This window comes from Anolis sagrei, chromosome 3, assembly GCF_037176765.1.
Source record: "Anolis sagrei isolate rAnoSag1 chromosome 3, rAnoSag1.mat, whole genome shotgun sequence".
NCBI classification, from domain to species: Eukaryota; Metazoa; Chordata; class Lepidosauria; order Squamata; family Dactyloidae; genus Anolis; species Anolis sagrei.
In genome coordinates, this window is record NC_090023.1 from 164,093,648 (window position 1) to 164,108,212 (window position 14,565).

The 14,565-nt window shown below is 44.0% G+C and overlaps 1 protein-coding gene across 2 annotated transcripts in view; it reads left to right on the forward strand.

Annotated features, from left to right (window-relative positions):
- PHYHIPL (phytanoyl-CoA 2-hydroxylase interacting protein like) overlaps positions 1–14,565 on the forward strand; it is a 193,338-nt gene that overhangs the window by 63,632 nt on the left and 115,141 nt on the right. The window contains exon 1 of one of the 2 annotated variants that reach the window (XM_060768956.2): positions 2,342–2,671. The exons of the other annotated variant lie outside the window; for it this stretch is intronic. Within the exon in view, the coding sequence (XP_060624939.1) occupies positions 2,563–2,671 (109 nt within the window). The 5' untranslated portion in view covers positions 2,342–2,562. Of the gene's footprint in view, positions 1–2,341; positions 2,672–14,565 lie in introns of those variants that run through there. 2 annotated transcript variants of the gene reach the window in all.

The window sequence follows — 14,565 nt, forward strand, 5'->3', positions numbered from 1 at the left end:
GTAAATCACTTTCCAGCACCTTTGAGCAGAGTGCAGAAGAGGAAACGAGCGGCAGAAAGAGAAAACGAGCACGGGTTTTTGTTGGAAGGATCATTAAATATAGATTTATTTGATTGACAAGTTTATTTTTATTCCTGTGTGTGTAATCAGTGTGCCATTTTATGCAGAAATCTGTAATGCTGTTAAGAGGTCCAAGAGTGGGGATGTGGCCAAGAAGTATCCTCTCCTTGGCATTTCCTACTGATCAATCAAAGCATCCGAGAGAAGCCCCCGGTGGCGCAGTGGGTTAAACCCTTGTGCTGGCAGGACTGAAGACCAACAGGTCACAGGTTCGAATCTGGGGAGAGCGCGGATGAGCTCCCTCTGTCAGCTCCAGCTCCTTATGCGGGGACATGAGAGAAGCCTCCCACAAGGATGATAAAAACATCAACGTCTGCAAAGACATTGCCCAGGGGACGCCCGGATGATTTGATGTTTTATCATCCTTGTGGGAGGCTTCTCTCATGTCCCCGCATGAGGAGCTGGAGCTGATAGAGGGAGCTCATCCACCTCTCCCCAGATTCGGATTTGAACCTGCAACCCGTCGGTCTTCAGTCCTGTCGGCACAGGGGTTTAACCCACTGGGCCACCGGGGGCTCCTAACCAATCACTGATATATATTTTCTGTTTGTTGTGGGAGTTCTGTGTGCCATATTTGGTTCAATTCAGTCATTGGTGGAGTTCAGAATGCTCTTTGATTGTAGGTGAACTGTACATCCCAGTAACTACAGCTTGCATATGTCAAGGTCTATTTTCCCCCAAGAGCGCCCCTGGGCAAAATCAACTATACTGCAAATGCTTACTTTGTGTAATGGGTTGAGCCGCCCCTGGGTATAAATAAAGTTTATTATTATTATTATTATTATTATTATTATTATTGAGGAGTTATGAAGGTGGGGGCATTACTTTTCGTTCAACCCTCATGGCACCCTTGTCTGTTTGAAGCACGGTAGATGAGCTTTCCTGGTCTGTAGCTTTTATACACTCCGCTGGCCTCATTTCCAATAGCTCTTACCTACAAGAAGCACTGCCTGAACATCAAGCAAAAAGTGGGTGCTAGAAACAATATCATACGAAAGCTGACTGGCACAACCTGGGGATCACAACCAGATACAGTGAAGACATCTGCCCTTGCACTGTGCTACTCTGCTGCTGAGTATGCATGCCCAGTGTGGAACACATCTCACCACGCTAAAACAGTGGATGTGGCTCTTAATGAGACATGCAGCATTATCACGGGGTGCCTGCGCCCTACACCACTGGAGAAATTACACGGCTTAGCCGGTATTGCACCACCTGCCATCCGCCGGGAAATAGCAGCCAATAGTGAAAGGACCAAGGCAGTGACATCTCCAGCTCATCCCCTGTTTGGGTATCAGCCAGCACGTCAATGACTTAAATCTAGAAATAGTTTTCTAAGATCTACAGAGACACTCACTGAAACACCTCAGCAAGCGAGAGTCCAAAAGTGGCAGGCTCAAACCCAGAACCTCAACCAATGGCTGATACCAAATGAGAGACTCCCCCCTGGGCACACAGAGGACTGGGCGACTTGGAAAGCGCTGAACAGCCCACTCTGGCACCATGAGATGCAGAGCCAACCTTCAGAAATGGGGCTATAAAGTGGAATCCTCGACATACGAGTGTGGAGAGGAGCAAACCACTGACCACCTGCTGCAATGCAGCCTGAGCCCTGCCACATGCACAATGGAGAACCTTCTTGCAGCAACACCAGAAGCACTCCAAGTGGCCAGATACTGGTCAAAGGACACTTAATCAACTACCAAACTCACAAATTTTTGTATTTTGTTTGTTTGTTTGCTTTGTTCTATTAGAAAAGTAATATAATTTGACTGGTTGTCCTGACACGACAAATAAAAATAAATAAAATTTCTAACAGATCTCTGAAGATGCAGGCGAAATGTCAGGAGAGAGTGCTACTGGAAGGTGACTATACAGCCTGAAAAAAACTCCCAGCAACCCATCAAGAGCCTTCTATGTAGGCGGCTGTTGCTTTTCATTTGCCCCTAAGCCCATTACATAAGAAGAAGGGGGAAGGGGAGGAGAGGAAGCTGCCCGGAGGCAAGGAAGCTGCCATGCACTGGCATGGCGTGACATGCAATAAGGCATAGGAGTGGGAGGAGGTGTGTGTGTGTATGTGTGTGTGGAGGGGGTGTATACACTAGGCTTGACTCAGCAGCTCTGGAAACGTGCTGCGGCCCCTTTAAACGGAGCAGTCCCTCCTCCCCTTGTGAACGGCGGCCTCCCCCCGTTTTACTCTCTGCTCCATTGCAGGGACAGGAGCCCCCCCCCTCCTTTTCCTCTTCCAATCCAAGGGAAAGGGAGCGGGAGCGCGCCTCTGCTGCACCCAGAGAGAGAGAGGAGCCGAGGAAGGAGCCAGACTTGGAGTCTGATCCCAAAGCTCTGACTCCCTTGGAAGGAGGGGGAAAAGAGAAGGATCCCTCTGGAGCTCAGGCACAAAGGCAGGGAGAGACAGACAGACAGGAGGAGGAGGAGAGCACAATGGAGGCGCCTCGCTTGGATCACCATCCCATAAGCAGCCCCACCAGTCCCTGCGAGGATGTCATCAAGAACCTCAGCCTGGAGGCCATCCAGCTCTGCGACCGGGATGGTGAGTCCAAAGGGAATGTCTGTATGATCATTATCTGCTAAGACAATTGCCAATATTAGAAAAGAATCCCCTTTGTTGCCACCTTCTTTGAATACCTTCCCTTTCCCCCAAACCTTTTTGTGAGAACAAAAGACCCCCAATCCTTGCATTTCTGGGCGGAGGTGGGAGCCCATTTTCCCAAGACTAGGGGAGAAAAAGAAGGGGCGGCTGCCTTCCCACGTTACCTGGTTTGGAAAAGAAAAAAAGGAGGGGGAGAGAGAGAGAGATGTCTGCCTGGAGCAATGGCGCAAAAGAGTCCCCCTCTGGCTTGGCTTTGGCGTTGCCTTCCCTGCCAAGGCGAAGAAGGACTTGTTGCCAGTTCGACTCCAGCTCAGTCCAACGAGTAACAGAAGAGAAGGCGAGGTTAGAGACAGGCAAAGGAGAGCCTGGTTGGGGAATGGCGTCTTTTCAGCACCACGGACAGCTCCCATTCCCCGCCTGGGCTCCTTGATTGCTCTCCATCGAATTGGAAATTCGCTTTGTTTCAACAGCAGAGGGGAAGCTTTTCTGTCTTCCTCTTCAGCCCTTTGTCTGTACAGATACAGGTGCTTAGAAGAGGAAAAATGGGAGTGGATACAGGGAACCTCCTATAGCCTACTATAGTCTTTCTCAACCTTCCCAATGCCTCATGTTGTGGTGACCCATACAGGGAACCTCCTATAGCCTACCATAGTCTTTCTCAACCTTCCTAATGCCTCATGTTGTGGTGACCCATACAGGGAACCTCCTATAGCCTACCATAGTCTTTCTCAACCTTCCTAATGCCTCATGTTGTGGTGACCCATACAGGGAACCTCCTATAGCCTACCATAGTCTTTCTCAACCTTCCCAATGCCTCATGTTGTGGTGACCCATACAGGGAACCTCCTTTAGCCTACCATAGTCTTTCTCAACCTTCCCAATGCCTCATGTTGTGGTGACCCATACAGGGAACCTCCTATAGCCTACCATAGTCTTTCTCAACCTTCCCAATGCCTCATGTTGTGGTGACCCATACAGGGAACCTCCTATAGCCTACCATAGTCTTTCTCAACCTTCCCAATGCCTCATGTTGTGGTGACCCATACAGGGAACCTCCTATAGCCTACCATAGTCTTTCTCAACCTTCCCAATGCCTCATGTTGTGGTGACCCATACAGGGAACCTCCTATAGCCTACCATAGTCTTTCTCAACCTTCCCAATGCCTCATGTTGTGGTGACCCATACAGGGAACCTCCTATAGCCTACCATAGTCTTTCTCAACCTTCCCAATGCCTCATGTTGTGGTGACCCATACAGGGAACCTCCTATAGCCTACCATAGTCTTTCTCAACCTTCCCAATGCCTCATGTTGTGGTGACCCATACAGGGAACCTCCTATAGCCTACCATAGTCTTTCTCAACCTTCCTAATGCCTCATGTTGTGGTGACCCATACAGGGAACCTCCTATAGCCTACCATAGTCTTTCTCAACCTTCCTAATGCCTCATGTTGTGGTGACCCATACAGGGAACCTCCTATAGCCTACCATAGTCTTTCTCAACCTTCCCAATGCCTCATGTTGTGGTGACCCATACAGGGAACCTCCTATAGCCTACCATAGTCTTTCTCAACCTTCCTAATGCAAGTGACCCCTTAATACAGTGCCTCATGTTGTGGTGACCCATACAGGGAACCTCCTATACCCTACCATAGTCTTTCTCAACCTTCCTAATGCCGGCAACCCCTTAATACAGTGTCTCATGTTGTGGTTACCCATACAGGGAACCTTCTATACCCTACCATAGTCTTTCTCAACCTTCCTAATGCCGGCAACCCCTTAATACAGTGCCTCATGTTGTGGTGACCCATACAGGGAACCTCCTATAGCCTACCATAGTCTTTCTCAACCTTCCTAATACCGGCAACCCCTTAATACAGTGCCTCATGTTGTGGTGACCCATACAGGGAACCTCCTATAGCCTACCATAGTCTTTCTCAACCTTCCTAATGCCGGCGACCCCTTAATACAGTGCCTCATGTTGTGGTGGAACCTCCTAGAGCAGTGTTTCTCAATCTTCCTAATGCTGTGACCCCTTAATACTGTTCCTCGTGTTGTGGTGACCCCCAACCATAACATCATTTTTGTTGTATTGTCGAAGGTTTTCATAGCCGGAATCACTGGGTTGTTGTAGGTTTTTTCAGGCTACATAGCCATGTTCTAGAGGCATTCTCTCCTGACATTTCACCTGCATCTATGGCAAGCATCCTCAGAGGTAGTGAGGTCTGTTGGAACTGGGAAAATGGGTTTATGTGGTCCAGTGAATGAAAAGACATCCTGCATTATCAGATCATAGAATCAAAGAGTTGGAAGAGAACTCATGGGCCATCCAGTCCAACCACCTGCCAAGAAGCAAGAATATTGCATTCAAATCACCCCTGACAGATGGACATCCAGCCTCTGTTTAAAAGTTTCCAAAGAAGGAGCCTCCACCACACTCTGGGGCAGAGAGTTCCACTGCTGAACGGCTCTCACAGTCAGGAAGTTCTTCCTCATGTTCAGATGGAATCTCCTCTCTTGTAGTTTGAAGCCATTGTTCCGCGTCCTAGTCTCCAAGGAAGCAGAAATCAAGCTTGCTCCCTCCTCCCTGTGGCTTCCTCTCACATTTTTATATATGGCTATCATATCTCCTCTCAGCATCCTCTTCTTCAGGCTAAACATTTTATTTATTTATTTATTTATTATTTGAATTTATATGCCACCACTCCCCTGGGGCTCGGAGTGGCTTACAAGAATGGCTAAAATCGAACACAATTTAAAAAACAATTTAAAACAATTTAAAAACAACAATATCAAAAATCAAAGGCCTGTCGAAACAGATATGTCTTACATGCCCTGCGGAAAGCTGATAAGTCCCACAAGGCACGGACTTCAGGTGGCAGAGTATTCCAGATTGATAGTGCCACTGCTGTAAAGGCTCTGCGTCTGGTTGCTGTTAGACGCAAGGTCTTGACACTGGGGATTTCCAATAGATCTTGGTCCTCAGAATGGAGGGATCTCTGGGGTTGGTAGGGGGTGAGGCTCCTTAAGTCACTCCTCATAGGGCTTGTTCTCCAGACCCTTGATCATTTTAGTTGCCCTCCTCTGGAAATATTCCAGCTTGTCAATATCTCTCTTGAATTGTGGTGCCCTGCATTGGACACAATATTCTGTGTGTGATCTAACCAAAGCAGAATAGAGGGGTAGCATGACTTCCCTGGATCTATACACTATGCTCCTCTTGACACAGGCCAAAATCCCATTGGCTTTTTTTGCTGCCACATCACATTGTTGGCTCATGTTTAACTTGTTGTCCATGAGGACTCCAAGATCTTTTTCACAAGTATTGCTCTCGAGCCACGCGTCCCCCATTCTGTATTTTTGCATTTTGTTTTTTCTGCCTAAGTGGAGTATCTTGCATTTGTCACTGTTGAACTTCATTTTGTTAGTTTTGGCCCATCTCCCTAATCTGTCAAGATTGTTTCGAATCCTGTTCCTGTCCTCTGGAGTATTGGCTATCCCTCCCAATATGGCCATGGTCTAGAGGCCTGCATCTATGGCAAGCATCCTCAGAGGTAGTGAGGTCTGTTGGAACTAGGAAAATGGGTTTATATATTTGTGGAATATATCTATTTATAGTGGGGTGGAGCACAACATATATATGGCAAACATTCAATGCCGGGGCATAAAACCATAAATATATACAAACATTAAAATCACTTATATACACATTAAAAGTTGCTTAAAAACCATCTCAGGACACCATTTTGCTTCATTGCACTGCCCTAAAGGCTTGGTCCCACAGCCAGACCCTTGATCATTTTAGTTGCCCTCCTCTGAAGGACAAGAGGGAGGTGGCTGATCTAATATTGCCAGAAAGGGAGTTCCATAACCGGGGGCAATCACTGATAAGGCCCTGTCTCTCGTCCCCACTAAACATGCCTGTGATGGTGGCGGGACCGAGAGCAGGGCCTCCCCAGAAGAGCTTAGTCTTCACAGTGGTTTGTAAAGGGAGATGCGTTTAGACAGGTAAACTGGCCCGGGGCCATTTAGGGCTTTATAGGCCAAAGCCAGCACTTTGAATTGTGCCCGGTAGCAAACAGGCAGCCAGTGGAGCTGGTGTAACATGGGAGTTGTGTGCTCCCTGTATGCCACCCCAGTTTTTAACCTGGTTGCCTCTCATTGGACTATTTGAAGCTTCTGAAGCGTCTTCAAAGGCAAGCCCACGTAGAGCTTGTTGCAGCCTAATTTCAGTACCAACAATAACAACAATATAAAAGATACCCCTGCCATTCTAAAATGCACCCCATTTTTAGGTGGGAAAGAGTATCTGAGACCCCTTGGATTAAAAGCCATTGCAAATCTCCTCAAATCTCATCAAATAATACATATCTGCATGTGTGTCCACACCAAACTGTCATCTTAATGAATCCCATGCATAGTCTATAGCAATATCTTTCAAATATAACCAGCATGCATAAAAAAGGAGTTGTCAGAGCAACAGAAATGGAGATGTTTGCTAAGGTACAATGAGAATCTTGACACAGCATTGTGACATGGAGAAATAGCAATTACCATATTTGTTCAGTCCTATAGAGCCCCTTCTGCACTGTCACATAATCCAGATTATCCACATTATTTGCTTTGAACTGGATTATATGAGTCCACACTACCATATAATCAAGTTATAGGAGATAATCTGAATTTTATATGGCTGTGTAGAAGGGGCCTTATAACTGAAGAAATGCAGTATATGTATTTCTTAATTACTGTATATACTCGAGTATAAGCCTAGTTTTTCAGCCTTTTTTGGTCTGAAAAAGCTCCCCTCGGCTTATACTCGAGTCAAGGTTAATTATTATTATTATTATTATTATTATTATTATTATTATTATTATTGCACTTATAGGCTAACTTTATTATTTTTATTATTATTACATTTATTATTTTACTCTATTCTTATTGGAAGGATACGTAAACACATGTACATTGAAGATGGTTAGAATAATGGTTTAGTCAAGAGTTGGACAGTCTTGTCTTACAGTTCTATATAAATATTAATAAACATTTAACCTACTGGGCACCACAATTGAAGAGAGATATTGACAAGCTGGAATATGTCCAGAGGAGGGTGACTAAAATGATCAAGGATCTGGAGAACAAGCCCTATGAGGAGCGGCTTAGGGAACTGGGCATGTTTAGCCTGAAGAAGAGAAGGCTGAGAGGAGATATGATAGTCATGTATAAATATGTGAGAGGAAGCCACAGGGAGGAGGGAGCAAGCTTGTTTTCTGCTTCCTTGGAGACTAGGATGCGGAACAATGTCTTCAAACTACAAGAGAGGAGATTCCATCTGAATATGAGGAAGAACTTCCTGGCTGGGAGAGCCGTTCAGCAGTGGAACTCTCTGCCCCGGAGTGTGGTGGAGGCTCCTTCTTTGGAAGCTTTTAAACAGAGGCTGGATGGCCATCTGTTAGGGGTGATTTGAATGCAATATTCCTACTTCTTGGCAGGGGGTTGGACTGGATGGCCCATGAGGTCTCTTCCAACTCTTTGATTCTATGATTCTATGATGCTTCAATTAATGTAATTTTATTGGTATCTATTTTTATTATTTTGAAATTGACCTGTAGCTGCTGCATTTCCCATCCTCAGCTTATACTCAAATCAATAAGTTTTCCCAGTTTTTTGTGGTAAAATTAGATGCCTCGGCTTATATTCGGGCCGGCTTATACTCGAGTATATATGGTATGTATTATTATGCTTCATTCCAATGAAGTACTGAAATTCATTAAGTGGCCATAAATTGATCGGGGACTTGAAGGCACATGCACATACATATTGTGCAAAAGCCCCAAAGATCCTGTCCTCAAGACCTTTACACTATTAAATTAGCTATGACTATATCTGCTATATAGAGCCTTGTCCAACTACTATTAACCGGAAGAAGGATCCTTGATATTTCAAACATAATCCATAATTTAAATGTGAGGCTAAATATTGTTGTTTGACTCTCCCACATGGTTTTAATACCCATCTGAACATTTGGTGGGCTAGTGTTAAATTACTATTTGTATAAATCCGTATTGTTTTGGAATCCATGCCTGAAGTCCATAAGCAAGTCTTTCTAGAGCAGTGTTTCTCAACCTTCCTAATGCCGAGACCCCTTAACACAGTTCCTCATGTTGTGGTGACCTCCATCCATAAAATTATTTTCATTGCTACTTAATAACTGTAATTTTGCTACTGTTCTGAATCGTAATGTAAATATCTAAGATGCAGGACCAAATTTGGCACAAATAGCTGATATGCCCAAATTGGAATACTGGTGGGGTTGGGAGGGAATTGTTTTGATCATTTGAGAGTTGTCCTTGCTGGGATTTATAGTTCACCCACAATTAAAGAGCATTCTGAACTCCACCAATGATGGAATTGAACAGAACTTGGCATACAGAACTCCCACAACAAACAGAAAATACTGGAAGGGTTTGGTGCATATTGACCTTGAGTTTTGGAGTTGTTGTGCCGTCACGCTTGGGGGCTATTATTCTTAATAAAGGAGGGATGGACGTGGCATCTTTCCCCCAAGGGATTGCTTCCTGCCCTCCTATAGGTAACTGGAACTCCCAAAAACCCAAAACACTGTAAATAACTCAAAATAAGTTTTATTGATCACGAAGTCATTTTTCTAAAGCAATGAGCTGGAAAACTTTAGAGGGGTGAAAGAAAATAAAGGTTACAGTCTCAATTAGTCCTAGGTCCAAGGTGTTTGAAGCTGAGAAGCCTCACCAAGTTTCCTCTTTCCTCAATGGCTGCCAATGCCGGAGCAAACCACAACCCCAGTTCAGATGGCCTATGTTTTGAAGACTCAGGATCTTCCCTTGGTGTCAAAAGAACCGGTTTGAAGGCGCTTGGGTCTCCTCAATGTTGTCCAGGACGATCTGGACATAAAGCATGAGTCCCAAGGGTAAAAAAAACCTTAGAAGTGGTGCTAAGAGGTAACTTAAATCAGGGTTTAGAATCAAGTCTCTTACTCAGGTCCATATGGTAGGAACTCTGATGGCAGAATGAAAAAGAAAGGAAGCACTCCCCTCCTGCAGGAAGAAGTGGAGCCAAACAGTACTGATTGACAGCTATAAGTAATCAATCCATACAACTATACATAAGCAGGGTAAAAGAGCAGGATTAAGCATGATCCAACAGTTTAAATCTTGCAACTAACAGTTCTATACATAGGTGGCGCCACTCGCGCCGTCACAGTTGTAGTTCACCTGCAACGAGAGAGCACTGTCAACTCAAACAATGATGGATCTGGACCAAGCTTGGCATGAATACTCAATATGCCCAAATGTGAACACTGGTGAAGTTTGGGGAAAATAGACCTTGACATTTGGGAGTTGTAATTGCTGGGATTTATAGTTCACCCACAATCAAAGGGCCCCTTGAACGCCACCAATGATAGAATTGGGCCAAACTTCCCACACAGAACCCCCATGACCAACAGAAAATACTGGTGGTCTTTCGTGACCTCTCTGACACCCCCTCACGACCCCTCCAGGGGTCCCGACCCCCAGGTTGAGAAACGCTGTTCTAGAGACAAGTGTAAAAGTGATATTAGGATTGTAGACCAAAAAGTCCAGTAGAAATTGTCAAGAGCTTACTATGAATTGAGGCATTTGCATACCAGACTTTGCCATTCCCAACGCAGTGTTTTCATATTTCAATGTTAACGCTGTTCGGGAGTGTAAGTTTAATCAGTCATTTCAATTTACACTGGTGTGCCCATAGCTGTTCCATATATTCATGGGGGAAATGAGGTTATTTATTCTGTTTTAGAAGCATAGTGACATTACAGTTTCTGCTGAGAGGGTTACTTGTGTTGAGGTGGGTAACAGCAAAACGATAACACTTGTTTCCTGTGAGACCGCAATGTAATGTAGCATATTTTGTCAACGTGCTTTATTTGCGAGACTTCAGAATGTCAAAGAAATGAAACCAAGTGTATTATATGCAGAGTTATGTTCACTCATAACAAAAAATCACACAATGAGATATCAAGACATTATGCAATTCTTGTTCTTTCTATTTCTCTCTCTCTCTCAACTTGTCTCAAGCAAAGGTATAGTGTAGCTTGTGTAGTTAATTGTGGCAGGCTGCTAATTGATTCAGCAGAGTCTGATTAATTGCTCTGTACATTGAAACACAATAATACATAGTCCCAAAGGAATTCCCCTTCTTGGATTGATTAAACAATCAAAAAAATTAAAACCAGGTTAAAAGATACACGATTAAGAATCCACACACTGCTAGCACAATAATTAAGAAATCCTATTCCTATCCAGATTGGATTCAGTGAGAGTAATAGGACTTCTTAGCCACTGCGAATACATCCCACTGATTCAATGTGTCTGCTCTAAGTGGGACAAACATTAAATTTAGACCGTGGAAAGGGCAGCAGAATGCCAACTTTTTTCTCCTGATTTTATTCACTTAGGAAATAAGGCTTTTGTTGCTCTAATCTTCAAAAAGTGCCAACATAAGGTTCATTAACTTCAGCATTTTGTTTTATATACATTCACACAGAAGTACTTAATCTGGGTTGTTGTAGGTTTTTTCGAGCTATATGACCATGTCCTAGAAGCATTCTCTCCTGATGTTTTGCCTGCATCTATGGCAAGCATCCTCAGAGGCTATGAGACCTCACAACCTCTGAGGATGCTTGCCACAGCTGCAGGCAAAACGTCAGGAGAGAATGGTTCTAGAACATGGCGATATAGCCCAAAAAAACCTACAACAACCCAGTGATTCCAGCCATGACAATACATCAACTACTTCAGGCATGTAGCCGGGGGGGGGGGGGCTTGGGGGGCTTCAGCCCCCCCCCCCCCAAATTCTGATGGTGGTCCGCGAGAAGGCCTTACTGGTACATTATTTAAACTGTTATGTTTATTCCTATCATGATCTGATCACCATACTCAATATATCCCATATGCATGGGGGTATTGGGGTAACGATACAAAAGGTTTGCTAGGGTAGACCCTCTTTCACTCAAACTCAGCCCCCCCCCCCGAACCAAACTCAGCCTCCCCACCCCACCCCCCAAAAAAAAAAACAAAATCCCGGCTACGGGCCTGGACTGCTTTATTAGTAAAGATAAAGGTTTCTCCTTGACATTAAGTCCACTCATGTCAAACTATCATATTGCCAGGACTCTGCCTTATTTAGGTAGAGATGAACCAAACTCCCAGTTTTATCAAACAGTTTAATTAAAACAGCACTTACTTGCTGGCTGTTTTAATAGACCAAAATATAAAACATAAATATAGCACTGCTGCTGTTCATTCGTTCAGTCGTCTCCAACTCTTTGTGACCTCATGGACCAGTCCACGCCAGAGCTCCCTGACGGCCATCACCACCCCCAGCTCCTTCAAGGTCAGTCCAGTCACTTCAAGGATGCCATCCATCCATCCATCTTGTCCTTGGTCGGCCCCTCTTCCTTTTGCCTTCCACTTTTCCCAGCATAATTGTCTTCTCTAGGCTTTGCTGTCTCACATAGCCACAGAAAAAACAACTCCATAGTAAAAGGGTCCAGTCCAGTGGTCAAATGCCGAGAGTTCAATAAACAAAGTCCAGGGATCAAGAGTCTATACCGTAGTCAAAAGCCAGTCCAAAGGTTCAAGGATTCCAAGATTACAGGAGACAGGTCAGGATACCAAAAAAATCCAACAGACCTGGGAGAAAAACCAGCAGCATCCACCACCAAAATACAACAAATGCATTTCTCCCAAAGATCAGTCTCAAGGTTAGCTCCTTAAATCCAGTAACACCCAGCTGCAACCCATCTCCTGCACACCTCCACCCCTAATTGCTTTCACCCATGAACTCTAACAGATTACTAAACCCTTTAGAACTAATACTTACATTAACCCTTCCATCACCAAGCACTATCAACTGCAAAACATATGACTCTGGGGTGGTGGTGCTCATCTCACTTTCTAAGCCGAAGAACCGGCATTGTTCATAGACACCTCCTAGGTCATGTGGCTGGCATGACAGCATGGAGCACTACTACCTTCCCGCCGAAGCAGTCCCTATTGATCTACTCATATTTGCATGTTTTCAAGCTGCTAGTTTGGCAGAAGCTAGGGCTAACAATGGGAGCTCACCCCATCTCACTGATTCAAACCGCCGACCTTCTGGTCAGCAAGTTCTACAGCTTAGTGGTTTACCCCACTGCACCACCATGGCCCCCTATTTAATCTATTAGAGATTAAAAATAAGTAATTGAAATGTATGAATGCTTTGTGTATTAAAGATTTACTAGTAATGTGCACAACTGGGTTCGGAAAGTGCTGGAACTTATTTCTTTCCAACACAAGATTTTTATGTGGAAAACCTGACAAATAAATTGACTCAACTTTGTAGCAGGACACCATATAATTATCTCTCTCTAGTACATGATTCTATATATGTGACTGTTGCTTTTCTTAAATTATAGACTTTCTCTATCAATTGGTATCACTGTACAATTAATTTTTCAGTGGTTCCTGGTCCTGAGAAAACTCAACTGAAATGAATGGTTATTTGTAAGAGGCAATGTAGTCCGAGCAGTTCAATTCGTATTCCTTTAGTATCTCTGAAAGCTCAACATTTCTACTTCTTACCTTTCACACTGACTAATGACTTCATTTCATGGTCATTCATCCCATTAACATGTACCAACCTCACAGATCAACAGAAAACAGCACCTTTTGTGTATGTGTTTTGAGGCCCTGGAACATCAATTAAGAATTTCTTATTTGGATTCTTGTTTAACTTGCTTCAATGTAATTTAATTAGGAGATCACTAACAATGCCAGCTGACAATATTGCAAACATGTGAAAAGAAATTAAAAATACATTAAATGATTTATACTATGTTCATTGAACAAAATCAGTACTTTTTCACTTGTTGATATATTTTAATCTATTGCTATGTTAAATTATTTATTTATTTATTTAGTTATTTGCGAAATTTATATGCTGCCCTTCTCACCCCGAAGGGGACTCAGAGTGGCTTACACGTAAAAAGTAAATACAATATATTATATTATGACCATAGCACAATATTAATATTATATACTAGCCGTCCCCTGCCACGCGTTGCTGTGGCCCACATGGGGGTTGTGTGTGGGTGGTTTGGCCCAATTCTATCGTTGATGGGGTTCACAATGCTCTGTGATTGTAGGTGAACTATAAATCCCAGCAACCACAACTCCTGAATGTCAAGATTCTATTTCCCCCAAACTCTACCAGTGTTTACATTTGGGCATATTGAATATTCATGTAGAGTTTGGTCCACATCCATCATTGTTTGAATCCACAGTGATCTCTGGATGTAGGTGAACTACAACTCCAAAACCAAAGGACACTGTCCACCAAACCCTTCCAGTATTTTCTGTTCGTCCCGGGAGAACTGTGTGCCAAGTTTGGTTCAACTCCATTGTTGGTGGGGTTCTTTGATGTTCTTTGATTGTAGGTGAACTATAAATCCCAGCAACCACAACTCCCGAATGTCAAGATTCTATGAGTATTCTATGAGTATTGATCTACTCATATTTGCATGTTTTCAAGCTGCTAGTTTGGCAGAAGCTAGGGCTAAAAATGGGAGCTCACCCCGTCTCACTGATTCAAACCGCCGACCTTCTGGTCAGCAAGTTCTGCAGCTTAGTGGTTTACCAGTGTTTACATTTGGGCATATTGAGTATTCGTGTAGAGTTTGGTCCAGACCCATCATTGTTTGAGTCCACAGTGATCTCTGGATGTAGGTGAACTACAACTCCAAAACCAAAGGACACTGCCCAACAAACCCTTCCT